The sequence below is a fragment of the Artemia sp. Qi Xiang Cuo genome, chromosome 7 (assembly GCF_049724085.1).
Source record: "Artemia sp. Qi Xiang Cuo chromosome 7, ASM4972408v1, whole genome shotgun sequence".
NCBI lineage: Eukaryota > Metazoa > Arthropoda > Branchiopoda > Anostraca > Artemiidae > Artemia > Artemia sp. Qi Xiang Cuo.
The window spans coordinates 13430267-13456775 of record NC_142800.1 but is presented as its reverse complement, the minus strand read 5'-3'; the positions used below and the strand labels follow the sequence as shown (position 1 = coordinate 13456775).

General features: G+C 35.3%; 1 protein-coding gene across 1 annotated transcript; it reads right to left on the bottom strand.

Annotated features, from left to right (window-relative positions):
• Positions 1-653: 653 nt before the first annotated feature.
• On the bottom strand, positions 654-26203 carry LOC148949976 (protein cornichon homolog 4-like). Its single transcript, XM_089092044.1, has 4 exons — positions 26185-26203; positions 18871-18983; positions 9277-9417; positions 654-1605 (listed from the first exon to the last, which is right to left on the bottom strand). Exons 2-4 carry the CDS (start codon positions 18933-18935, stop codon positions 1524-1526), a joined length of 288 nt encoding a protein of 95 aa, XP_088948170.1. The 5' UTR covers positions 18936-18983; positions 26185-26203; the 3' UTR covers positions 654-1523.
• Positions 26204-26509: the final 306 nt, after the last annotated feature.

Sequence of the window (26509 nt, the reverse complement as noted above, 5' to 3'; positions counted from 1 at the left end):
GTGGAAAAGCTGTGGCTAGAAGGCTACAAGAACTTCTTAGTCATGTTTAATGGCTTATTTGAAAGCTATTGCTCATATCTACGTGATTTTATCGCTGATATATGAAGCCACGAATATCAGAAATGTTTCCCCTGAACGGAATGCTGGGAATTTCTATATTTTCCACCTGAACGGATACGTTTTATGTGTTTTATTATAATTTTTTTCCAGGAGTGATTATATTGATCTAGCTGTCACTTCGAAAAAAGATTTAATTTTTTACAATTATGAAGTATAAAGGTGTCAAATATACTGGCTTTTGGTATTCAAAATTAAACATATTGAATTAAAAAATTTTATTTGATTTTCTTAACCTTTGTTTTAATGTTTTACTTTGAACAAACTACTTTGATAATGCGTTACTTTTTGCAAACACTGTGTCTACAGGCATTTAACATTTTGGTGTTTGATAACCAAATTCAAAACTGTCGATATTGTTAAAAAATATCCGTCCAACCCTTTGGCATCAGCTCATGGGTACTCTCGCAATGCAAGCAAAAGTTGACGGCATATTCTTACCGAATTACAAAGTGCAATTGCTCAAACCACTTCCTGTTGATTTGGAGGACCAATGAGCGTGCAACATAGAACAAACAATAAAATAATCAATTAAACATGTTTCGAATATTTTTATTTGACTTTTTTAAGAAAAAAAGAAGACATGAGGCATTGATTCATATCATGACACAGAATTAATTATGACGACATAGAATACATTCCTCATAAATCAGACTTTCTATTATTATCAATGGAACCGGCTACAAAGCGGCTAATGTCCCATTCACAATGAGACTGTTAATGCCAAGACTTAGGTAGCGCTTGTTTAGGCCAAACAGTATTTTTCAGCCAATCAGACAATTCTATGAAAAATCTGATTGGCTAAAATTAGCGTTAGCTGAATCTCCGCATTAACTAAATTTCATTGAGAAGGGGCCCTAACCGATGGAAACCTAATCTAAAAGAGGTTACATCGTCTGTATTAAACAGACGCTGTCATAGTGTTAGTAGTTAAAATTGATAGCCAAACTTACAAGCCCCCCCCCGCCAAAAAAAGGTAACGAAAGTTCTATCCAGCCACCCTTCTTCGCCCCTTCTAAAATCCTGGATCTACCACTGAATGAAGGCTCATTATGCTCACAAGCCATACCATCCTGAATACCACTTTTACAGACAGTTTTACACCGTTTTTTTTTTTATTATCGCAACTGAGAAGAGATATTAAACTCAAAACCTTTAATACAATTTTCCATAGGGAGATAGAAAAAACACATTCATCTTTTCTAACTTCTCTAATCCCTAAGTTACAGGCAGCCCTCTTGCTACTAAAAAAAACAAAACATAATGACATTAGAACGATTTCTATCAAAATAATAGAAAATAGACTAACAACTCACAGTATCTATCATACTTTTTACAGTTTCTATCAAGTTATTAAAAATAAACAAAAAACATTCAGGTAACCCATACATGAGATCTATAATAGCTTAAAACGTGTTTTGAAACTTCAATTCTTCCATAGGATCTTGAGGAGCAAGAGGATTTCCATAGAACACTCTTCTCAGAAAACTAAAAATTAAAAGAATTAGAACAAAAAGCCTATCAATTATTAATATTTCACTAAATAATACATACGCCAAAGAAATATTTAAGGTTAAAGCTCTAAAAGGGATTGTTTTTCTCGAAAAATATATTTCCTTGTTGCAATGTTCACTTTTTTGCTAAACATATCCCCCCCCCCCATGTGAAATTATCGCACATGCATAGTTGAGTAGCCAAAAAGAAAGTATGAAAAATTAAAATAATGAAGGAATCTGATGAAAAATGAATAATGATGAAAACACTTCTGACAAAACTAGAAAAAGAGAAGAATTAGAAAAAAAACCTCAAAATTGTTAATATTTCACGAAATGATAGGTACGCTAAGAGCAATATTTTTAAACGCTAAGACAAATATTTAGGATTAAAATATTAAATGGGATTGTTTTTCTCTAAAAATATATTTTCTTTCTGTAATCTTAATTTTTTATTTTTAGTAGGCGCATTCCCACCCTCTCCACGAAAAATTCTTCCACATGCAAAGTTGACCAGCCAAAAAGAAAGTATAAAAAATTTAAATAACGAAGAAAACTTAAAAAAAGAGAAGAATTAGAACCACAATCATCAATATTTTGTTAAGTGATACGTACGCCGAGAGCCCGAGAAAGATTTAGAATTACAACTTATAAAAGGGATTATTTTTCTCGAAGGATGTATTTTCTTGTTTTAATGTATGTTTTAATTAGACCCCGGCGCCGCGCCGGCGGATCGACCGAACTCCGCCGACGAGAGGTCCGGTCGACCGCCACCGAAGTATCGCTACGCCGCCGGCACGCAGCAGGCTCGCTGCCACCGGCAGAGGCGGCGGCTTTCGGCTGACTTTAAATTAATTTTGTGGCAATTCTTTATTGCGTCAACCGCAAAATCGGAGCTTTTCTTCTCGAGTGGTTTAGTATTTCAATTTTCTTGATTAGAAATCAAGCAGGGCTTGCACTATCCCCGAATTTTTGGGTATTTCCCCGAAAATCTATGCGTCACCCCGAAAAAAAAATTGGTTCCCCGAAAATCACGCAATCACGGTGCCACCCCTAGCGATTTATCACCAGTGACTTTCCCTGCTAAATATTACTTTGCATGCCATAATTCTTCACTATTCTCTTGTTCGTCAATTTTCGTCTCTTTTGTTACTTTGCATAAAAACCAGACAGACGCAATATGCAATTGCAAATATTGCAATATGCACAGTTCTTCACATGTTGACAAAAAAGTATCGTCTTTATGAAGTGAGTTTATATCATTTCGAATGCAGTTTCCCAATTGCTATTTCTTAGATCATTCGTATTACATTTACATCGAGGTATTACATTTAAATGATAATATCTCGAAATTTTTTATTGAAAGGAGGGATACCAAAAAGTTATTTTTTTTGTAATTTAAAGCAGAGACGGCATCCTATCAAGGGGTATCCAGAGGGGGGAGGGGGATAGGGAGCTATCATATATAAATGATAAATAATTTAAAAAAAAAAATAGAAATGCCAATAAGTTAATTTTTTTTTGTATTTAAAGCAGAGACGGTATCCTATCAAGATGATATCCAGAGGGGGCATAGGGAGTTATTATGTTTAAGTGGTAGTACCTTGATTTTTTTTTTTTATTGAAAGAAGGAGTGCCCAAAAGCTCAAAAGTTGAAAGAAATTTACTAGATTTTCGTGAGTTATACTTGAAACAGCACTTAAATAGTTTTATCGTCGAAAAGGAAAGTGACATATGCGTCCAACCCGTTTTTTTCTTATTGATGAAACGAGTTTACTTTGAAAACATTCATTCATAAGTACCAGGCAGATTCACACTAAAACAAATTGGTGTGACGAGAGCGATATCGAACTACCCACCTAACTTTGCGCTCGAGTGACAATGGCGCCCTTGGTCCAGTGCCCAAGTTACATTAAAAGGCCAGGTCATAATAAAAGCTTTCAATTTGGGAGGTTCAAGGAGGAGTCTTTGGCAGTCTTATGATCTCAGGGTACTAGATGTTGAAACGTTCTTACGTATCTACAGTTGTTTAAAAAATTCAATCACCTCACAAATGATGACCAAAAATATGCACAAATATAACAAATGTAACATTTGGAATATTATAACACTTTTTTCAAAGCTTTGAAGAAAAGCAAAAAGACTAAATACCCCTAACTACGCTTGAAAGCTATTTTAAAAAGAAACTCTTTGGAGATTTCCATGGATGTGACCATAGCAGAAGCTTTGAGTCTGGGTGGGGATCAAAGAGGAGTCTTTGAGTATTTTGACCACAGGTGACTTATTGTTGCGACTTTCTTAAATTTGGTAATTTTTGTGAGCATTGGAAATCAAAGCTTAAACTCAATAACTGATACCAAGTCTCCTAACAGTTTGCTTGGAGTAAAAGTGACGAACTAGGAAGAAAATCTCAACATCATCCTGGAGCTACTTCAGTCTGCATATTATTTCATTTAATTAAATTTAAAACGGATGAGCTTTTAATTTTTTACCTAAGAAAATAGCTGGCATTTTATTTTTCTTCATACCGAATAAACCATTAAGTGTTTTTTGTTTCATTGTAATTGAAGTGTTCTCATGTGAAGTGCTCATTATGTATTTTTTCAATTTGATAAATTTACGCCTTTTAAATGCAGTTTATAATTTAGCTGATATTAGGTATTTATGAGTTTATAATTTGGAAAGAATCCCGAAAAGAAAAAATGAACAATATCCAAAAGAGCAGCCAAAAGCAATAAAAAAAAATAGCAGTTCAGCTTTAGCCTACATGACATATATTCTATAAAGAAACCACAAAAACTTTAAAATGTGTTTTTTTTAAATTGTTATGAAAAACCAGTTTTTAATACAAGGAAAGCTTTTTAGGAATCCAAAAGAGCAAAAAAAAACAATCAATATCAAAGTCGCCCATTTCAACTGTTTTAAAGGTGACAAAACAGATATAGGCAAAGGGCATTATGAAAAAATTAAGCTTCTAAGTTCAAACTTATATTCAAAGTTTTTACCCAGATAACTGACGAATTTTGTGATACGCTATTTGAAGTTTTGTATGCAGTAATGCTCGATGAAAAAAACCCTACTAATTTTGATAATTATTTCTGTTAAGAATCCATAGCTAATAGATACTTCAACTATTATGCAAGGGTTCTGAAACACCACAGCCATTTCGTTTCTACCAGATTTCTTCTTCGCTTGATGAATAACGAAGAAGACCAGTTTCCAGCCAGCGACTTGTGAAGTTTTGAACTCATGAATAGGCTAGAATCTGTTGTAAATTTAAGCTGCGATTTGAGAAAGACTGATGAAAGCATTAATGTTTGCGGTCAACATTGATCGTGCCGGCGGCGCGCCACCGGCATCTTACCGGCGGTACGGCGGCTGCGCGCTGTTTTTGGCCCTGCCGCCGCCAGTCTTCCCTCATCGGCACGGCGCCGCGTTTTAGATGCAGTTTACAATTTAGCTGATATTAGGTATTTATGAGTGTATAATTTGGAATGAATCCCAAAAGAAAAAATGAGTAATATCCAAAAGAGCAGCCAAAAGCAATAAAAAAAAGCAGCAGTTCAGCCTTAGCCTACATGACATATATTCTATAAAGAAGCCAAAAAAAACTTTAAAATGTATTTTTTTGTTAAATTGTTATTAAAAACCAGTTTTTAATACAAGGAAAGCTTTTTAGGAATCTAAAAGAGCAAAAAAAAAACCAATCACTATCAAAGTCGCCCATTTCAACTGTTTTAAAGGTGACAAAGAGATAACTGACGAATTTTGTGATACGGTATTTGAAGTTCTGTATGCAGTAATGCTCGATGAAAAAAAAACTACTAATTTTGATAATTATTTATGTTAAGAATACATAGCTAATAGATACTTCAACTATTATGTAAGGGTTATGAAACGCCACAGCCATTTTGTTTCTACCAGATTTCTACTTCTCTTGATGAATAACGAAGAAGACCAGTTCCCAGCCAGAAACTTGTGAATTTTTGAACTCATGAATAGGCTCGAATCTGTTGTAAATTGAAGACGTGATTTGAGAAAGACTGATGAAAAAAATAATGTTAGCGGTCAACATTGATCGAGCCAGCGGCGCGCCGCCGACATCTTACCGGCGGCACGCCACCGGCGTGCCGCCGGTAAGAAGGCGCGCTGTTTTTGGCCCCGCCACCGCCGGTCTTCCCTCATGGGCGCGGTGCCGGGGTCTAGTCTTAATACATTTGAAGATAGGTCTTGTTTGTTTAATTTTATATTTTTCAGCCTACTTTTTTTTATATCTATCATGGTATGATTTCTATATAAAAACTCAAATTCAGGACGGGATGATATTAAAAACTTGTTCAATGAATATATTCTTTTTTTTTTTTTTTTTTTTTACTAAATATATGTTCAGCCATTTTTAGACACAAAAAAGACATTTACTTTACCAAAATATATGTCTAGTAGAAAATGTTTCATTTTGTCATAAATTCCCAAAAAGTGCTACTTTTTTGCCTTTTATGTCATTGTGTGACGACACATGACAATTCTTCTTTTGACATAAAATATGTCCCGTTGGGGGCCATGTTTACTAACGGATCTAACGAAATCGGAGGTGAGCATAGCACTAGGAAGATTCCTGGAGAATGGATACCTACGATACTACGGCAAAAGCTTTCAAATGTTAAATAAATACGTTTAACATTAAATAAATACAAAATTAAATTAATACATTTCATACAAATTTTGTAATTATTCGTGAGGAGTCGAAAGGAGTCATGAGGAATTATGAGGAACAATTATTCATTGAGGATTCTGTTTTTAGAAATACTTAAGACTGGTCAAAACTATATGCGAGTGGAGCTGATCATTATAAGAAGCCTCTTAATTATTATAAGAAGCCTCTATAATATATATTATAATATATATAGAAGCCTCTATAATATTAATATATATTAATATTATATATTAATTATAAGAAGCCTCTTAATTCAAACAGGGTGCGCTTGAAAAGCCCTTCTTATTACATGGAAAAACCGTAATACAAGATAATATATTGGATCGAATTTTGGATATTTTTGAAACCGAATTTTGGTTGACAATCCGAGCCAATCGAAAAGCAGGTCGTCAAAATAGTATGACATTGGAAGACTCCATAAGGAAAGGCAAAGGAAATTGGAACTTCATGAGACGGGGTGAGGAGTGAAGTTTTGAACACAATGGAGTGGAGGAGAAACCTATTCAGCTTTGTTGGGCTCAAGCGGGCCTATCATCTGAGAAGGGGAGATCTTCTTGAAGCTGTGTTTGTCTGATTGCTATTTATTTCAATGACCTTTCTCATATTATCTTTTCATAATTAATACGAAATACTTTAAACATGTAACCAATTAATTGGAAATAGTTTAAATATGATTTGATACAATTTACAGTTTCAGACAGTAAAAATTTAAAAAAGATAAATAAAGATAATATAAGATGATAAAAAAAGAAGATAAATGAAGATTACAAGAACAAGATGACAATGAATGAAGAAAAAGCCATTTTTCCTCATCATAATCCTGAAAGAAATGACTCTAAATGGAATGAAAAAGATGATAATGAAGTGAAGACAGTTAATAAGAATAGTACAAGAAGACAAAAAGACGATAAATAATGACTATAAAATAACATGATAATGAATAAAGAAAAAACCAATTTTCCTCATCACAATATTGAAAGAAATGGTTTTACTTGATAGAGATGAAATGAAAAATAGACATTTAGAAGCCACGGTAAAAACTTTCATCAAAACAGCAAATATTTTGATTTTGCATCCGACAATGTTCTATCGACGGGAAGAAGAAGAAATAAAACAAAAATAAACACTAAAATCGAAAACCAAAAACCATAAAGAACCAAAATAAAATAACCCAAGAAAATAACTCAAAATGATGAAAAACAATATGTACAATAGCCAAAAAAAAGAAGAAAAAAAGACTTAAAAGTGGAAATTTATATAAAAATCAATGGTCATTTCTAAGTTTTAGAAAAGTCATTAAAATAAAAACACAGCTACTAACGATTCACAGCAGCACCAAGCCGCCTGAGGCCAACACAACTAGTCAAGCGCCTCCTCCATCCCAACCTATTCAAAGTCTACCTCTTTAGCCCCTTCCAAGAAGTCCACATTTCCCTTAAATCTTTCCTTTAAAAATCCCCCCGCCCCATTCGGGGACATCCAACTTTTTGTTTGGCCCTAGACGGTTTGCCGACATTGGCTATCTTTGGTAATCTATCATTCTTCATCCGCAGAAGGTGTCCTAGCCATCTCAAACCTTTCTTTCGTCATATCTCTAGAAGCGGTATCCACCTAGGTTTTTCGCAGAGCTTACTGTTTGAGATGGATTCATCAGTTGGGTAACACAACAAATTGTTTTATTGTAATTCGTATCCAGTTTTTTTTGCTTTTCTAACATTGTTTGTTATTTTACATTTTGTGGCCAAGCTTTTGGCCACAGTTCGAAGTTTTTTTCAATGAAGTTTTTTTATTTTTAGTTTTTTCTTACCTTTTTCTGTAGTTCAGAATGGGCCCAACAACTGAGATATTTTTGTTATTTTTTATGTTTTTAGTGTTTTGCGTTTTTTCTATGTTTTAGTAGTTCTAGCAACCACTGTCTATGAGACATTACATACAGTCTAATAAAAAAAAGAAATTGTTTGGAGAGTTGATTTTTGTCTATTCAGAATTGCAAAATTTTACATGGCACTGTAGAAATCTAATCTCTGATATTTAACATCTGAAGCATACATATATGAAAAAAAATATTACATTAAATACTCGAATTTGAATCAACTATTGTTCAATATTTAACTCTTAGAATATATTGCAAGCCCGACATTTTAATGAAAACAGTAAAAACAGAATCACTATAGCGCTTCAGGCTGCTTAGTTCATTACAAGAAACGTAATAGATGGCGAAAGCGTTGCAAACAGAACATTTCAGTTTGCCATTTTTGAAAAAAAACAAAAAAACGCTAACATTGAAATCTTTTAATTTAATTGGTAAAAAATTACCCACCCAAGTAACGGTTAATGAAGCAAAAGTTGTAAAAGGAAAATCATAAAAATGTTTTCTGAAGGAGACAAAAACAAGAAAAAAGTCCCTTGCAAATAGAGCAACCATAAGTAAAATTCCACCATTGAGACGATTGATACCAAGTAAGTATTTGTGACATTTCGTAGTCTACAGAGTAAATACTACTGTTTAAAATCCTCCTCCGAAATGTTGAACAATACTTTTTTTTATGTATTTTCATTGAGTAAAGTTTTTTGATAATTTTTTCAAAAAACAAAAAAGAACACAAAATAGCACCCTCTCCATAGATTTTGACAATTACATTTTGTCCACTTACATCCCGATTTCCGTGAGCTGACGCCACTGATCTTTATTGCACCCAATGACAATCAGAGAAAAGAACGACAAAAGAAAGTAAAATTTGCTTACCAGTCAAAGAAAACCATTAAGTTATATAAACCGTTTTTTTTTAATTGCTTTAGTACGTCAATTTTTACAATTTCTTTCCTATTCATTTTCCGACACAAAGAAAGGACGATAAATATCGGTTACTACATCCGGCTTAACCCGAAACCCAAAAACAAAGAGAGAAAAGAAAAACACAGGAACAAAACAAGAAATAACATTTTGCTTACCAAGAAAAGAATACCGCAAGATAAATTATGTAAACAATCGCCAAAATAATCGATTGCCAAAGATGACCTCGAAGCTGATCCTGCTTTAGAAGTTCGGTAGGCTCAAACACTCCTGAGTTGCCTCTTGGTGTTGTAAAGTACCTACAAATAATTAATTTAATCAATATTTCATTTAAATTTGAATTAAATAAATTTCATTCAAACAATAATATGCAATCAATAATAATAATATAATAATAATAATTCAATAATAATATTTAATTCAAACAATAATTTAAATTAAATATTATTAATTAAATATCAATTTAAATATAATTAATTAATTAAATATTCTTTAGTTTACTTAATGATTAATAATATAAACTTGAATACTGAAGAGTCTTAGTTTGACCATATTTTTATGCCCTTAATGAGAGTGGAAAAGGGATGGGGCACTGAAGAGTCCCTGGCAGCCAGGACCGACTACAGTTTGGGATGAACATTATCTCTCGCTTGCTTTTCTTAACTTATACGAAACTAACTGATATTGAAAAAAACTTGAACTTCCTGAACTCATGTCATCCAGTGTCAGTGAATCATAATATCTTTAGGTCATAATAAATTTAGTAGATAGAGTTCTTAGAGTTTGTTCTTTAGAGTACGTCAGTCACTGCATTATTAAAGGTACACTTTGTTTCGCAATGAAAATTCAATGAAGTCCGTAATTTGTATTGCAAATAGACCCCGGCGCCGCGCCGGCGGATCGACCGAACGCCGCCGACGAGAAGGCCGGTCGACCGCCGCCAAAGTGTCGCTACGCCGCCGCCGGTAGAGGTGGCAGCGTTAGACTGACTTTAAATTAATTGTGCGGCAATTCTTTATTGCGTCAACCGCAAAGTCGGAGCTTTTCTTTCTCGTGTGGTTTAGTATTTCGATTTCCCTGATTAGAAATCAAGCAGGGTTTGCACTATCCCCAAATTTTCGGGCATGTCTCCGAAAATCTATGCGTCACCCCGAAAAAAAATTTGGTTCCTCGAATCCCCGAAAATCACGGTGCCATCCCTAGCGATTTATCACCAGTGACTTTGCCTGCCAAATATTACTTTGCGTACCATAATTCTTCACTACTCTTTTGTTCGTTAATTTTCGTCTCTTTTGTTACTTTGCATAAAAATCAGACAGATGCAATATGCAAATATTACAATATACACAGTTCTTATATGTTGACAAAAAAAAAGTATCGTCTTTATGAAATAAGTTTAAATCATTTCGTATGCAGTTTCCCACTCGCTATTTCTTACATCATTCGTAGTCGAAAATTTTATTTTCAAGTTGAATAGAATTATAGAATGCATTCACTACTATACAGCTTCAGCCTTCAGTTGGATTTTGAAATTGATAGCCGACAGATTGTTTCTACAGCTGAATTGTCAGTTTGCAGATTTTTTTTTCTTTTGCTTTTTTTAGATAAGATTTTCTTAATGTTTAATTCAAACTTTTTTAACACCTTATTTTTTAAAGAAAATATAATATTCTTTTTTAAAAAAAGTTAACCCCCCCCCCCCAAAAAAAAAACCTTTCTATTGATACAAAATTTAGCTATATAATAATCTTTGCAAACGGTTGTTAAATTAAAGATTGAAACGGAAGTTACCCCAAAAATATGATTCATAAAAAATTGTAAATTATTGCCTCTAGGGGGGGGGGGGGGCTATCATTTTTAAATGATAATACTCATTTTTTTATTGAAAGCAGGGATGCCAAAAAGATAATTATTTCTTTTCATTTAAAGTGGAGACGGAAGAAAATGATATCAAATTCCCTGGGAAACCATTGAAATATTTTAATAGACCCAGGGCCCCCCATTGGGACTTGTTCATTGTCTTGGGTATTTTGCGATTTCTCATAGGCAACTGGCCTAATTTGGCTTTTGTGTGTGCTCCCTTTTAATTTTATTCTTTGAATCTTATTGAATGCCAGGGCGAATCTATGACTCAGTTTTCCAATAATTTGAGGTATATCTGAATAATTTCGACATTTTTGTTGTTGTCTTTGTACCCCTTTACTCATACCCTCAATTTTTTTCCAAGGAACACTAAGCTGTTTAACGTTATTTTGCGTGTTTGTTTAAACCATATAGTGACCTAGTTAATTATTAAGTAAATGATTTTTTTTTAATATAAAGCTGAGACGGTATCCTATCAAGGTGGTATCCAGAGGGGGGGGGGGGGGGTTAGGGAGGTATTACATTTAAATGATAATATCTCGATTTTTTTTTAATTGAAAGCAGGGATGCCAAAAAGTTATTTTTTTTTTAAATTTAAAGCATAGACGGCATCCTACCAAGGTGGTATCCAGAGGGGGGAGGGTAGGGAGCTATCATATTTAAATGATAATACCTCGATTTTTTTTTTTTGAAAGCAGGGATGCCAATAAGTTAATTTTTTTTTGTTATTTAGAGCAGAGAGGGTATCCTATCAAGATGGTATCCAGAGGGGGGGGGGATAGGGAATTATTATATCTAAGTGATAGTACCTTGATTTTTTTTTACAGAAAGCAGGGATGCCAAAAAGTTGAAAAGTTGACAAAAATTAACAAGATTTTCTTGAGTTATACTTGAGACAGCACTTGTATAGTTTTATCGTCCAAAGGGAGATCGACACATGCGTCCAACCCGTTTTTCTTCTTATTGATGAAACGAGTTTATGGAGACGTGCACAATGGGCAGCTTGCCCAGGAGTGCTTCAATCAAACAACAACAACGAGTTTACTTTGAAAACATTCATTCATAACTACCAGGCAGATTCACACTAAAACGAGTTGGTGTGACGAAAGCGATATCGACATCCCTACCTAACGTTGCGCTCGAGTGACAATCGCCCTTGGTCCAGTGCCCAAGTTACATTAAAAGGCCAGGTCATAATAAAAGCTTTCAATTTGGGAGGTTCAAGGAGGAGTCTTTGACAGTCTTATGACCTCAGGGTATTAAATGTTGCAACGTTCTTACGTATCTACAGTGGTTTAAAAATTCGATCACCCCACAAATGATGACCAAAAATATGCACAAATGTGACATTTGGAATATTATAACACTTTTTTCAAAGCTTTGAAGAAAAGCCAAAAAGGCTAAATACCCCTAACTACGCTTGAAAGCTATTTTAAAAAGAAACTCTTTGGAGATTTCCATTGATATGAGTCATATGACCATAGCAGAAGCTTTGAGCCTTGGTGGGGATCAAAGAGGAGTTTTTGAGTATTTTGACCACAGGTGACTTATTGTTGCGACCCTCTTAAATTCGGTAATTTTTGTGAACATTTGGAAATCAACGCTTGAACATTTTGTTCGGATTAAAAGTGATAAACAAGGAAGGAAATCTGAACATATTCCTAGAGCCACTTTAATTTGCATATCATTCAAGTTTATTGAATTTTAAACGGATGAGCTTTTACTTTTTTTTACCTAAGAAAATAGCTGGTACTTCATTTTTCTTGATACCGAATAAACAATTAAATAATTATTATTTCATCGTAATTGAAATGTTTTCATGTGAAGTGTTCATCTCGTACTTTTTAGTTTGATAAATTTACTCCTTTAAATGCAGTTTATAATTTAACTGATATTGGGTATTTATGAGTTTACAATTTGGAATGAATCCCGAAAAGAAAAAATTAATAATATCCAAAAGAGCAGCCAAAAGCAATAAAAAAAAGCAGCAGTTCAGCCTTAGCCTACATGACATATTCTATAAAGAAGCCAAAAAAAATTTCAAAATGTATTTTTTTTAAATTGTTATTAAAAACCAGTTTTTAATACAAGGAAGGCTTTTTAGGAATCCGAAAGAGCGAAAAAAACAATAAATATCAAAGTCGCCCATTTCAACTGTTTTAATGGTGACAAAACATATCGGCAAAGGGCATTATGAAAAAATTAAGCTTCTAAGTTCAAACTTATATTCAAAGTTTTTACCCAGATAACTGACGAATTTTGTGATACGGTAGTTGAAGTTTTGTATGCAGTACTGCTCGATGAGAAAACACTACTAATTCTGATAATTATTTATGTTAAGAATACATAGCTAATAGATACTTCAACTATTATGCAAGGGTTCTGAAACGCCACAGCCATTTCGTTACTACCAGATTTCTACTTCTCTTGATGAATAACGAAGAAGACCAGTTTCCAGCCAGCGACCTGTGAAGTTTTGAGCTCATGAATAGGCTCGAATCTGCTGTAAATTTAAGCTGTGATTTGAGAAAGACTGCTCCCAGGAAACTTCCATCCCCATAGAAAATTCCCCCTGGAAAAACTCCCAGGTGAAAATTCGCCCACCCGCACCAGAAAATGTATGCATACTTCCCAATGACAAATACTATGCGTAAACAATGCACAAATTTTTTAGCTTAAAGACCTTCCCCCTGCGGCTGTGAGGGTTTCATGTTATATCCAAAAGCATAGTTATTGGGCCTTTCAACTATGATGAACAATATGGGTATCTCAAAATTTTGATCAGATTTTGGGAATAAGAGCGGCCGGGGAGGGGGCTTAGTTGCCCTTCAATCTTTTTTGTCTCCTAAAAAGGGCACTAGAACGTTTAATTTCAGTTCGAATGAGCCCTCTCACGATGCTCTAGGACCAATGGGTTGATACACTCACCCCTAAAAAAAACAAAAAAAACGCATCCGTGATCTTTCTTCTGGCAAAAAATATAAAATTCCACAGTTTTGTACCAAGGATCTTGAAACCTCTACAGCAGGGTTTTCTGATACGCTGAATTTGATGGTGTGATTTTCATTAGGATTTTAAGACTTTTAGGGGGTGTTTCCCCTTTTTTGAAAAGCAGGCAAATTTTCTCAGGCTCATAGCCTTTAATGGGTGGGACTAAACTTGATTAATATATCTTTGATAAAGGTAAATGTATGGTAAGGATAAATATGTCCTTGATAACTTGATAAAGCCTGATTTATATCCCTGACCCTGATTTATTATGCTGATTCCCAATCTATGCATATAAATGTACCCAATATGAATACATGTAAACGAACCTGAACAAACAAACAGAAAACACAGACCCTGATAGTAAAAAGTTCGAAATTAAACCAGGTTAAAGCACTTTACCTTATAAGCCGGGTCTTAGCCAAAACCTAAAAAGGACCTTGTCTAAACACAACAGTCCAAATCTGTCAGAATCTTGCCATTTTAAATTCTACAATCAGAAATCATTTATTTACAGACAGCTTTCATAGTCGTAAATAAAAATCACAAACTAAATTTCGCTGTCATTTACAAACCTAGTCCAAAGGCATTTTGTTATAGGCACTGGTAAAAAACGGCAGAAATGAATTGTTAAATCGATTAGTTCTGAAAGGCACTGGCACTAATTTGTTCATCTTTCTGGTATTAACTACTGAGTTGGCAGCAGGGGGTAGAAAATGTCGTGCTTGAGGTTAGCAAGGAGAAATTGTCCGAAACGCATTATCAACTGAAACCTGCGATCTCTAAGAGTTTCAATCAAGGAGGCACACTTGTGCCTCTTTGAAGAGGCGACCCACCACAATGTTAAGCTATTTCAGGTCCTAGCGGTCGCAGAGAGACGGCGGTGATCGCATTTTGTAGCCTGAGCTAAAACTAAGAAGCATGCAAAATTTCACCCCCCTCCGACTTTATGTTCATGGGGGAAAGTGGGCCGGAATTTTCGACCCTCCTACCACAGCCCCCCTTTAACGTTGTCCGATCGGGCCGAAATTTAGAGGATAAGCTTTCCTAGGGCCTGGGAGCTTATCCTCAAAATTTCAGCTCATTCCGATCACTCCTTCCTGTTTTCAAAAACCAAATATAGCCACTTAATGTTCATCAATTTTTTTTTTATCTGACACGGCTACAGGCCACAGTTGGCAACGGATCCGGGTGAATTAGGACTCATTCGAAGCGGAATTCGACCTGTTAGGGTCTTTTGATATTTTCAGACCGAAAAAATTATCCCCCGAATTTACATTTACGAATAACCTCGTTTTCGTATAAGAACCCATGTTAATTTTTGAAATTCCTAAAGGCATAGTATTTCATTGTTAAATTAGATCAAAATAGTCCTCTTAACCTGACAAGACCGACTGCAAGCTTCCAGAAATTCCAGCTCTTTCTCAAAAGTTTTTTTTTCTCGAAAAACGAAAATTTTACTTTGTATTTGCTTGCGTCGAAAATAGATTGCAGAGACTAAAAATAATTTAAGAAGAGTACTCTGATGGTACAGTGGTCACTATTCCTGTCTGTCATGCGGAAGACCCGGTTTCGATTCCCCGTCAGAGTAAATTTTTTATATATTGAATTTAAAGTAGTATCTCTTAAATTTAAAGTTTAAAAAAGAAACTCAGTTTCTTTTTTAAATCCAATCTATTAAATCCTTCGGCTCAATAGGCGTCTCCAGAAGAATATCCCAGTCGGCCTTCAGCTTACAGGTAAGTCTCCAGTGCTTTGATAACATACCATATACCCGCATGCTCGAAGAAAATTTGAAAAAATCAAATCTTACTGTGCATTTGATTTGAGCATTCAGAAATTAAAAGCCTTAACAAAAGAATCTTCAAAGGCGGGGGGTTTGGGGGCGGCAGCTTTCCTACTTTTACTCATTACACGATCAGCTAACAGTTAGTCAAGAAATAATAAGTAATAAACTGTACAAAAACGTGCAGAAATTATTTGAAAAAAACTACGTTTTCTAAAGAGTTAAAGAGGCTGAGTCACAAGTTCGAACCTTAAAACGTACAGGGATTAGGAGGTACAGTACAAGCAGACTTCGTTCGTGTTGCAAAGCATTTCTTTGCAAGGGAAAAAGTGGGGGTTGAGGGGGGCGGAAGACCCCCAAAATAAAAATCTTAAAAAAAGAGGCTGCAAAAGCAGGGAGTTTGGGGGGGCGGCAGCCCCCCAACTGTACCTCCTAATCCCTGTACGTTTTAAGGTTCGAACTTGTGACTCAGCCTCTTTAACTGTTTAGAAAACGTAGTTTTTTTCAAATAATCTTTAAAGACTCAAGAGCAGACTTTTAATCTACAAATTTTTCTCCAAGGATGATTTAACTACTCTTTGTTGGACTCCTTCCACATCATCACTTAGATATTCAATTTTATGAGCCTGAGGCCCCCAAACGGGACATGCATATTCTAATGTGGGACGTATGTATGTTAGATATGCCATTTTCAGCTGATTTACTGGGAAACCCAAGCGGCGCATTGAAATCAAAGAACGTAGTGCACAGTTGTTCTGTCTGGACTTGCCCTTGAATATGAGCTCTAAATGAGCAATCAGCGCTAAAATTAACACCCAGGATTGCAGCTGACGATACAAGCGGAAACCAGGGATCTGGGAAAACAGTATCTCGTTTCAGCGGATTGAATCTTACAATTTTGGTTTTGCTTTCATTGATCTGCACTATTTGTACTACTTTTAACTATTTGTACAAGAAATTACAATAATTTCTTGACAATCTAGTTACTTAAATTTATATCATGGCAAAGTTTAAACAAGTGTATAGCGTACAAATTTTGTGATAAATTTTATATCAGCTGAACTAATCAACAATTCTGGGGGTGATTTATGGAGTATGGTAACTCTATGGCAAATTATTTTAGAAAACTCTTTAATACCCTTGATTCTCCTCTCACTAGGCATATTTTCAGACACCCCAACCATATTGTACAGTTCTAATACATTAAATTTATTTTTAAGACAGGGTTTTAAACAATGAACAGGGGAAGCGAAAGGAAAACTCTTAGATTTGGCAATAAATAAGGGGAAATGTCATCTAACTACTAATTCAATTTAAGATAATACCTTATATATATATATATATATATATATATATATATATATATATATATATATATATATATATATATATATATATATATATATATATATATATATATATATATATATATATATATATATATAAGTGCGCTAGATTTAGGATCCTATGTCCGAGAGGACGAGGGTTCGAATCCCGATGTACTCAATTATTTGGTTTGGGACGGGGGTCAGTGGTGCGACTCTGTAAGCTCAGCCAGAGTCGACCCAGCTTTAAATGAGTACCTGGAGGTATCTGGGGGAGGTAAACAGGAAGGGTGTGCGAAAGCACAGGATAGTTGGTCAAAAACCAGGTCATTCCTGGATGGGACGAGAAAAGTAATAGAAACAAGGAATTCACAGAGGGCATTAATAGTAAAGCTTTGAATAGATTGAGGTTGAGGAGGAACATGAGCAGTTATAGTGGCTAAGCCAAGTTTCAAGAATGATGAATTGTCAAACAATTGTCGCCATCTAACTGAGACCAAACAAAAACCAGGTCATTTCTGGATGGAAAGAGAAAAAGTAATAGAAACAGGGAATTCACAGAGGACATTAATAGTAAAGCTTTGAATAGATTGGGGTTGAGGAGGAACATGAGCAGCTGTGTTGGCCTAAGACAGCCTTGTGCTGCTTTGAATTGTTAGTTGCTGTAGTAGTAGACGCAGAGCAGATAATAAATGGCATCAAGACGATAATTTTTTGGCAAAATTAAAAAAGGATCTTTTTCATTCCTTTCTATTTCGACTTTTGTTAATTTCTGGATCAATTTACCATTAAAGTGAAGCTATTTGTTGCAAACCAAACAACTAGTATCTCAAAACATCCGCAAATAGTTTGGTTTTCAATAAATAGATTCATGGTTGCAAAAAAACATTAATGTGCAGTTAGTTTTAGCCATAATCACCATTTAAACGACAGAAACTCCTCTTTAACGTATTTAAAGATAATATAATTGGGAGGAAATCTTAATTAAAGCCAAAAAAACTTGTTTCAGAACTATACTACCCCGTAAGTTTCTAGGTGAATATCATCAGCATAAGCAAGGATCCAACTGGTTATATTCACTCGTTGCACGAACTCTGATAGTTATAAAAATTTCCTTAGAAATAGAATAAAGCATGAAGTTAAAAAGAACTACCTTTTTCACGTCAAAACGATGGAGAAGCCAATAAGAGTGGTTTAGAGGGCAGTCGCCAGACGCAAATGCCCTTAAGGATCAACTTTGTAAGTACTTAAGTGCATCTATATAAATTCTGGTTAGCCCATTGGATTACTTAGAGCCAAAAATATTATATATGATGTAGAGTACAAAATAAGAAAGTTTACATTAACAGTTCGATTTTTTCATACGAATCGTTAAGAATAAGAAAATGATCGTAATTCATATAAAAAAGCAAGGCTGAAAAGCAAGATGAAATCCCCTGATAGCCATTTCACTTTTTGACCTCATGATCCCAGATCAGTATCTCATATTCTTTAGAAATTCATTTTGTAGCTGAGAGCTTTTCATCATCAATATTCATAATGATAAATTCGCTGTAAACTTCTGATTTTTATATTCTTTTTTTTGCGTTGCGTCTTTCTCCAGGTTTTGACTCGATAATACTATTCCAGCTTCTTTTAATGTTAGACATTTAAGATCAGAAACCCTATCTACTACTAATAATAATTCACCGGAGCTTTAAGCCAATTGAGTCCAGCACATCTGCGCACGCCCTTTCTCCAAATCCACCAAATATATCAAACCAAGAAAAATATAAATAAAGTACACTTACTGATAGAAAACGTAAGCACCAACTGGCAACGTCATTGCCACAACAAACCAATCTCCAGTTAGCATAGGGATAACGGTGAGTCCAAAATTCACTGCGATGTGAGGTCCAACCCACTGAAAGACAAATGGATCAACCAACAAAGTGTTCTTACAAAGTTGAACGAGAACAGAGAGTGAGAATGGGGAGAGAGAAACGAAAAGAGAGATCGCTGCACATCTATCGCAATAACCCACTGAAATCAGTAGCACCAATTAGGAAGGGCAGGGGCACGCTTTGCTCCAAAGATACTGAAAACCCCCTTTTTTTGGTATTTTCATTGAAAACACTTATTTTTTTGGCATTTACTTCAAGAAAAATTCAATAAATTTAAAAGGGCCAGCCCTCCGCTAGATTTTGAAAGATACATTTTGCCCTCACACCGGAAAAGGGGGATGTGTTTGAGACCATTGGGCTCCAAAAAGGCCAAGAACATTCAGAAAAACCTATCAGGGAATGTTAACGAGAGTGTTGATCTGAATCAAAACACACCATGTGCATGCAGATTGTCAAAAGGGCACATCTCAGGAATGGCTTAGGGTATTGAGTTGAAACCTTCAGAGAATGATGATCAATTGAGTAAAATACAATATGTTTACACTACTCCTACTTCTATTGTGACTGCTACTAAGGAAAAATGTATTAAGGCAAAAACTTGAGGGTAGGTTGAGGAGGAAATTGAACTAAATCTGAATACAGTATGTGAAAACAGGCTGTCAAAAGCGTGTATAAGCAATATCTTAGGAACCGCTTAGAGCAATAAGTTGAAACTTTCAGGGCATGATGAGGGGGGTGTTCAATTGACCAAAATGTATTATGTGCATACTACTATTTGGTATGAAGCTGAAAATTTGGAATAATGAGGAGGAATTTGAATTAAATCAAACACACTATATGTATGCAGATTTTCAAAACGGCATATTAGCAGTATCTTACAAACAACAATTTTCGTTATTTTCATCTTTGTACTAAGTATTATTCTTTTGAATTACTGGAGTATTAAGTTGAAACATACAGGTCATGCTATGGGAGATTTTGAACAAATGAAGAGGCAATATTTGCATGCTACTACTACTACTTTTACTGTTACCATTACTACTGCTACTACTGGTACTGCTAGTGCTACTACTGATAAAGCTAACAGTATTAAGACGTGAATTTCAGGAAGTGTTGAGAGGATGCTGAACTAAATGAAAATGAACTATTTGCATGCAGTTTGCCAAAAGAGTTGCGCATCAGTAATGTCGAAGGAACTGCTTAGGGTATTAAGTTGAAACTTTCAGGGTATGTGGATGGGGATGTTAAAAAAACAGAAGTCGCGCTATGCATACTGTTACTAATGCTACCGCTACTACGACAAATTACTGCTACAGATGCTATGGTATTAAGATAAAGTTTTCAGGGAATGTTAATCGGGGTATTGGACCAAATCAAAACACTCTATGTGCATATAAACTCAAAAGGATTTATCAGCAATATCTCAGCAAAGGCTAAGAGCATTAAGTTGAAACTTTCAGGGTACGTTGAGGGGGATGTTGAATTAACAAAAAGGAAGTATGTACATACTACCACTACTATTGCCCTTACGATTACTACTATTACTGAAGCTAATGGTATTAAGGTGAAAATTTCAGAGAATGTTTAATTAAATCAAAACACATTATGTGCATGCAGGGTGTCAAAGGGCATATAAGGAAAAGGAAGGATGCGGCACTAGACCCTTAAGGTCCAAACCGGCGGTGCTGATCTCCGTTTCGTGGCCCTTCAGCCAGGAAGTGCAATGGGGGGCTGGGGGCCAGCCAACCTATGCTTTCGCAAACCCTTCCTGTTTTACCTTCCCCAGATTTCTAGGTGAACAGTTTAGAGTTTTAAGGCTACTAAGGCTAAGGATATGGAGGTGAAAATTATATGGGTATTGCATTAAATCGAAACAAACTATGAGCAAGAAGTTTGTTATTTGCGCATATCGGCAATATCTTAGGATTGGTCTATTAAATTGAAACTTCAGGGCATGTTGTGTGGGGATGTTGAACTAACCAAAAGGCAATAGTTGCATGCTACTACTGCTGCTTTTATTGCTAGTACTACTACTGCTGCTACTACTACTATTACTACTTAAGATAAGGGTATGAAGGTGAAACTTTCGGGGAAGGTTTAGAGGGAATTCGAACTAAATCGAAACACACTCTGTGCATGCATGTTGTCAAAAGGGCGTATAAGCAATGATCCAGGAATAGTCTAGGGCAGAGGTTCTCAAAGTGTGGTACGCTTACCCTTGGGGGTGCGCAAAAATTTTTAGGGGGTACGCGGTCGGCCGGCAAAAAATAAACAACTCTTTAACTCTAAGACTGGCAATTTTATTTGTATTTTAGGTGTAGTTTACTTAGTACCGGTAACTGAGAAGGGATACCTAAAATTTTTTGTGGGTAAAAAGGGGTACAGTGTCTAAATACGTTTGAGAACCACTGGTCAAGGGTATTAATTTGAAACTTTGAGGGTATGTTAAGGGGGAGATTTAGCAACAAAAAGACACGTATGTGCATACTACTTCTTCAACTTGTACTACTAATGGTACTGCTGCTACAATTACTACTTCTTCTACGACTGCTACTACTAGCACAACTGGATCTAAGAGTATTACGGTAAAACTTTCAGGGAATGTTGAGGATGACGTTGAACTTAATCTCAGCACACTATGTCGATGCAGGTAATTAAAACGGCGTAAGAGCCATAACCCAGGAACAGCTTAGAGTATTAAGTTGAAACTTTTAGTGCATGTTGAGGGGGTATTGAACCAACGAAAAGGCACTATACGCATACTAGTACTACTACTTTTACTGCTACTAAGGCTATTAAGGAGAAATTTCTAGTAGAAGTAGTAAAACTACTCCCACTGCAATTAGTACTACTATTACTAAGGCTAGTGGCTTTAGTGTTGAACCATAGACACTAGCAATGTCTCAGAAACAGCTTAAAGTATAAAGTTGAAACTATCAAGGCATGATAGATCATAGGTCAGGTCGTATTGCGTATACAGTATCTACACCACAGTTTATATAATTATTATTTGAAAAAAAACTACGTTTTCTAAAGAGTTAAAGAGGCTGAGTCAAAATGGCGACCCAGACCACGTAAAGGGATTAAGTGTTACTGTGGGGGGGCGACCGCCACCCAAACCCCTACCTCCTTATATAAAGGGGGCTGTGCCCTCCTCAACGTCTTGCTTTTTACGCTAAAGTTTTTATTGTTTAAAAAAAGAGTTGTAAGAAAGTCAAACTTTAGCGTAAAGAGCGAGGCGTTGAGGAGGGCACAGCCCCTTTGATTATGATTCAGCCCGATCAGACAACGTTAAAGGGGGCTGTGGTGGGAAAAATTAAAATGGGCTCTTATAGGAAAACGAGGTTTTTCGTAAATGTAAATTCGGGGGATAATTTTTTCGGTCTGAAAATATCAAAAGGCCCTGCTGGGTCAAATTTCGGCTCGAATTAGTCCTCATTCACCCGGATCCGTTGCCAACTGTGGCCTGTAGGCGTGGCTGATAAAAAAAAAAGAAGAGAAATGAACTTTTAGTGGCTAGATTTGTTTTTTGGAAAACAGGGAAGGAGTGATCGGACTTAGCTGAAATTTCGAGGTTAAGCTCCCGGGCCCTTGGAAAGCTTAACTTCTATATTTCAGCTCAATCGGACAACGTTAAAGGGGGGCTGTGGTCGGAGGGTTAAAACTTCCGGCCCACTTTTACCTATGAAGATAAAGACAGAGGGGGGTAAAATTTTTCACATGTCTTAGCTGGAGCTTGGGCTACAAAATGTAATCACCGCTGTCTCTCTGTAACTGCTCGAACCGGAAATCGGTTAACATTATCGTGGGTCGCCTCTTTATAGAGGCACAAGTGTGCCTCCTTGATCCAGTATGATCTTTCCCTATCTCACCCATTATAAAAACCCGGACCAAGGTGCGAGTCCTCCAGAGAACGTTTTTGCAGATAGAAACATAGGCGGCATCAGATCTTTTCACGGGTAGACAAGTCAGACTGTGATCTAATCGGAAACAAGTGGAAACCCGCTATTACGAATAATGCACTGTTGGAAACAATCGGAAACAGACTAACCCGCTAATGCAGAAATAAGTGGGAGGAGCTTTTTGTTAGCACCGAGAACGAAGACCAGAAATGATCTGCGATAAGCTTACTGGATAATTATATGAACTGTGATCTACACAATAAAAATAATTTTACTGCTACTACTACTAATAGTACTACTGCTATTAAAAGTACTACTTCCAATGCTCGTACTATTACTTATGCTACTATGGCAACTACTATTGCGAATGCTAAGGGTATTAGTAAAACTTTCATGGAATTACGAGGGTAGTGGTGAACTGAATCAAAACACACCATGTACATAAGATAAGATAAGTTTTATTCTTCATTATAAATACACATACAATATTACATGCCATTATTCCCCCAAAGGCTCATTGGCCTGTACAAAGGGGGAAGACATATGAAATGCTTACTCAAAAATGAAAAACAAAACACTTGCTCACATACAAAGGAGAAGAAAAGAAAATATAGATACAATGAAAACTATAGAAGAAATAGAATAAATAAGCTAAATTAATTAATTAGATTAAACAGACTAAAAAAAAAAAAAAAAAAAAAAAAAAAAAAAAAAAAAAAAACATAAATAAAAATAACATCTACGAAGCCAAAAATTTTTAACAATTTTTTTTTTTTTTTTCCTTTCCTTTTTTTCCTAAACAAACCGAATGAGTGGCACCCTCGAGCTGATTCAGGCAACTTATTCCAAACAATATGACACGCCATTAGAGGATTAAAATCTGACCTTATGCAAGGAGTAAAAGGAGTAAAGAAGGACACTAAAGAAGGAGTAAAGAAGCCCCAAGACCTTTTTTGTATTTATTCCTTAGGAGCATTACGGAGCATACACACATGCACTTATAAATACGCACAAAGTCCTGAAACTCTTTTCGAAAAGATAATTGGTGGAGTTAAATTAAAACGTAGATTTTTGTTCTTTATCACTATTCTCTATTGTTTTCTGGTGTTGGTAATGAATTTATAAATATACTTAAAATCAAATGACTGTTTATTGTCAAAAGTTTTACTCGTTTTTATACTTTCTTCTCATTTTAAATATAGCTGGAAATGCAATGTAGTCTAAGAAATTATTTACGATGTACAAATGGACCACTGAAATTTTTGGCCACAAATGCATAAATATCTTGCATACATATTGTGTATGATTACATCAATAAATGAAGATTCTTTACCTGGCTAGACACTTTTTTAACTGAATTCACTGCATATAAAAAATTTATAAGAATCATGAAAATTCGGCACTTGTCAATTCAAAGAAACACACCCAAAAATAGAACTTACGTTAATCCTAATGATGTATACCAAAACAGGTGATAATATAATACTTTCGAAACAAAATTATGAGAACTACGACAAAGAATTATGGAAAGCAGGCCACGCACAACCAATTATATTAAATACCTGACCCAACTTAACCTAGCCCCTAACCATCTCTGTATATTAAAAAAAAAATAATTAAACACGTCTCACATAAACCCACAACATCAGGCTGTCCATCCGAAACAATTTGTCATAAATTATCAATTGACGAGGAGAGACCCTGAATGTTAAACTTAAATGCTGTCAAAGAATAATTTCCTTTGGTAACCTCCTCTCCCCCCAAATCCGAAACATATTTACTATAACAAATAGGGTTTATATTAATCGAACTTTGATTAACCTGACCCACATAATTATTTACAATACTAATTACATCGAAAGGATTATATTCAAACTCCAAAGCCGACTCTCATGTCTTAAAAAATTCACAAAAACAGGTTTTACTTGGAGTCTATTAGTCACCAGATGAACCAAAAAGAAATCTTTACTTAAATCAATTGCAAAAGAAAAACCTGTCAAAGGATTACAAACAAACAAATAACTAATTGGACAGCAGGTATTATCGGAATGAACCATAAGCACTGAAAGAGAAGCAAAAATGAAAAAATAAATAAATAAAGTAAATAAATGAAAATCAATGAACTGTGGAAGGCATTTACAAAATAAGAAAAATACTAACAAGTCACATACTAATGCATTCATGCGAATAGTTAATTTTACGTATACGAGTTTCACCCGGAACTTTGGCTAGAACTTGTCCATGATCAGACCAAACACTTCTTGGACCAAAGGAGCTGCGAGCCGCGTTTAATAGATCGTGACACTTTTTAGTTAGGTTTTCAGACACAAATACACCTGACTTAACCAACTTACTTTTTGCTGCAAACACTTTTTGAGCAATAACCAAGTTTGAAAATTTTACCAGGATGGGGGCAATTTTCACATTCTCAGTTTGAGTAGCAGGCTGACGGAATCGATTAGCCTTTAAGAGGTCCATTTTTTTGAAATCTTGCAAGCCCATTATTTTTGTTATCACTTCAATAAGATTATCCATCAATTCCACATTGGGGTTTGGTTTCACACCGTAGAAAATTAGGGTGTCAAGTAAGGTATCCTGCTCAAGTTGGTCAACCCTGTCCTCTATTATAGAAATTTTATTTTCAAGCAAGTTCACAGCTTTATAAAGTCTTTGAAGGGTTGATTCAATTTTTTCAAATTTAGCATTATATTCAAGGGAAATAGAATTATAAACTTCGTTCACAATATCTTCACTGATAATTTCAGAAGCTCGGCGGTCTTTCATTGTGTCTAATTCGACACGAGAAATGTCACTCAATAGGTTGGACTTAGTGTTCATTAGTTCCTCTTGAGTTTCATTTATTATTTCCTTTAAAGTTGATGCTGCTGCGGAAGTCAGAGTTGACGGTGCTAGGCTGGATTTTACTTTAGTTTTTTTTAGTAGAGACAAGTAAGCTTTACTCTTAGTCTTGAAAATATCAGGGAATAGGCGCTGCTCTTCAAAAGCCTTATTTACATCTTTATCTGTCCTTGTACAGGCTTCTTTAAAGTGCTCATTCCAGTTGAGGATATGAGCTTCAGCTATAATATGCTCAGAGTGGGTACCGTAGCAAAAGACTAGGTATCTAGCATGATTTTTCTGGTCTTTTGTGGTTTTAATAACTACTGATGGCCATAAGGGGTATCCCTGAAAAGAAACTAGGACAAGATCGAACTCTTTGTATTTTGCCATTATACAATCTGCAGATACGAGGGGGGGGCACTACAGGGAACAAAATTCAACTACTAAATGTTCCAATCTTCCACTCCAAAGTACTCACGCTTGTAATATGTGCTTAGTTCCTTACACAATTTCAACAAATTTCAGCAAGAACTATATCCGATTCAATTGAAAACTTGTTTAGCTCTTCACTCCTTGAACTCTAACAATGAACTGAACATATGAACATATGGGTTATCAATGGTGTTTATAAGCAATATCCCAGTGACGCCTTAGGGCATCAAACAGTTCGTGGTAACGAACTGTAAGCAAGGAGCGACCCGGCTCAATAAAACATAAAATCGCAAAGAAAGGAAGAAAACGAGGACAATTAACAGTCAGTGAATTAACAGCCAGTTTTTTCACTGGCTGTTAATTGTCCTCGT

Bases quoted from the DNA above. Each gene is read 5' to 3' on its own strand.
- LOC148949976 (XM_089092044.1), bottom strand. From the start codon at position 18,935: ATGCTAACTGGAGATTGGTTTGTTGTGGCAATGACGTTGCCAGTTGGT. The intron at 9,418-18,870 runs GTAAGTGTACTT...AATTATTTGTAG, and splicing joins GGTGCTTACGTTTTCTATCA to GTACTTTACAACACCAAGAG. The intron at 1,606-9,276 runs GTAAGCAAAATG...TTTAATTTTTAG, and splicing joins CTTGCGGTATTCTTTTCTTG to TTTTCTGAGAAGAGTGTTCT.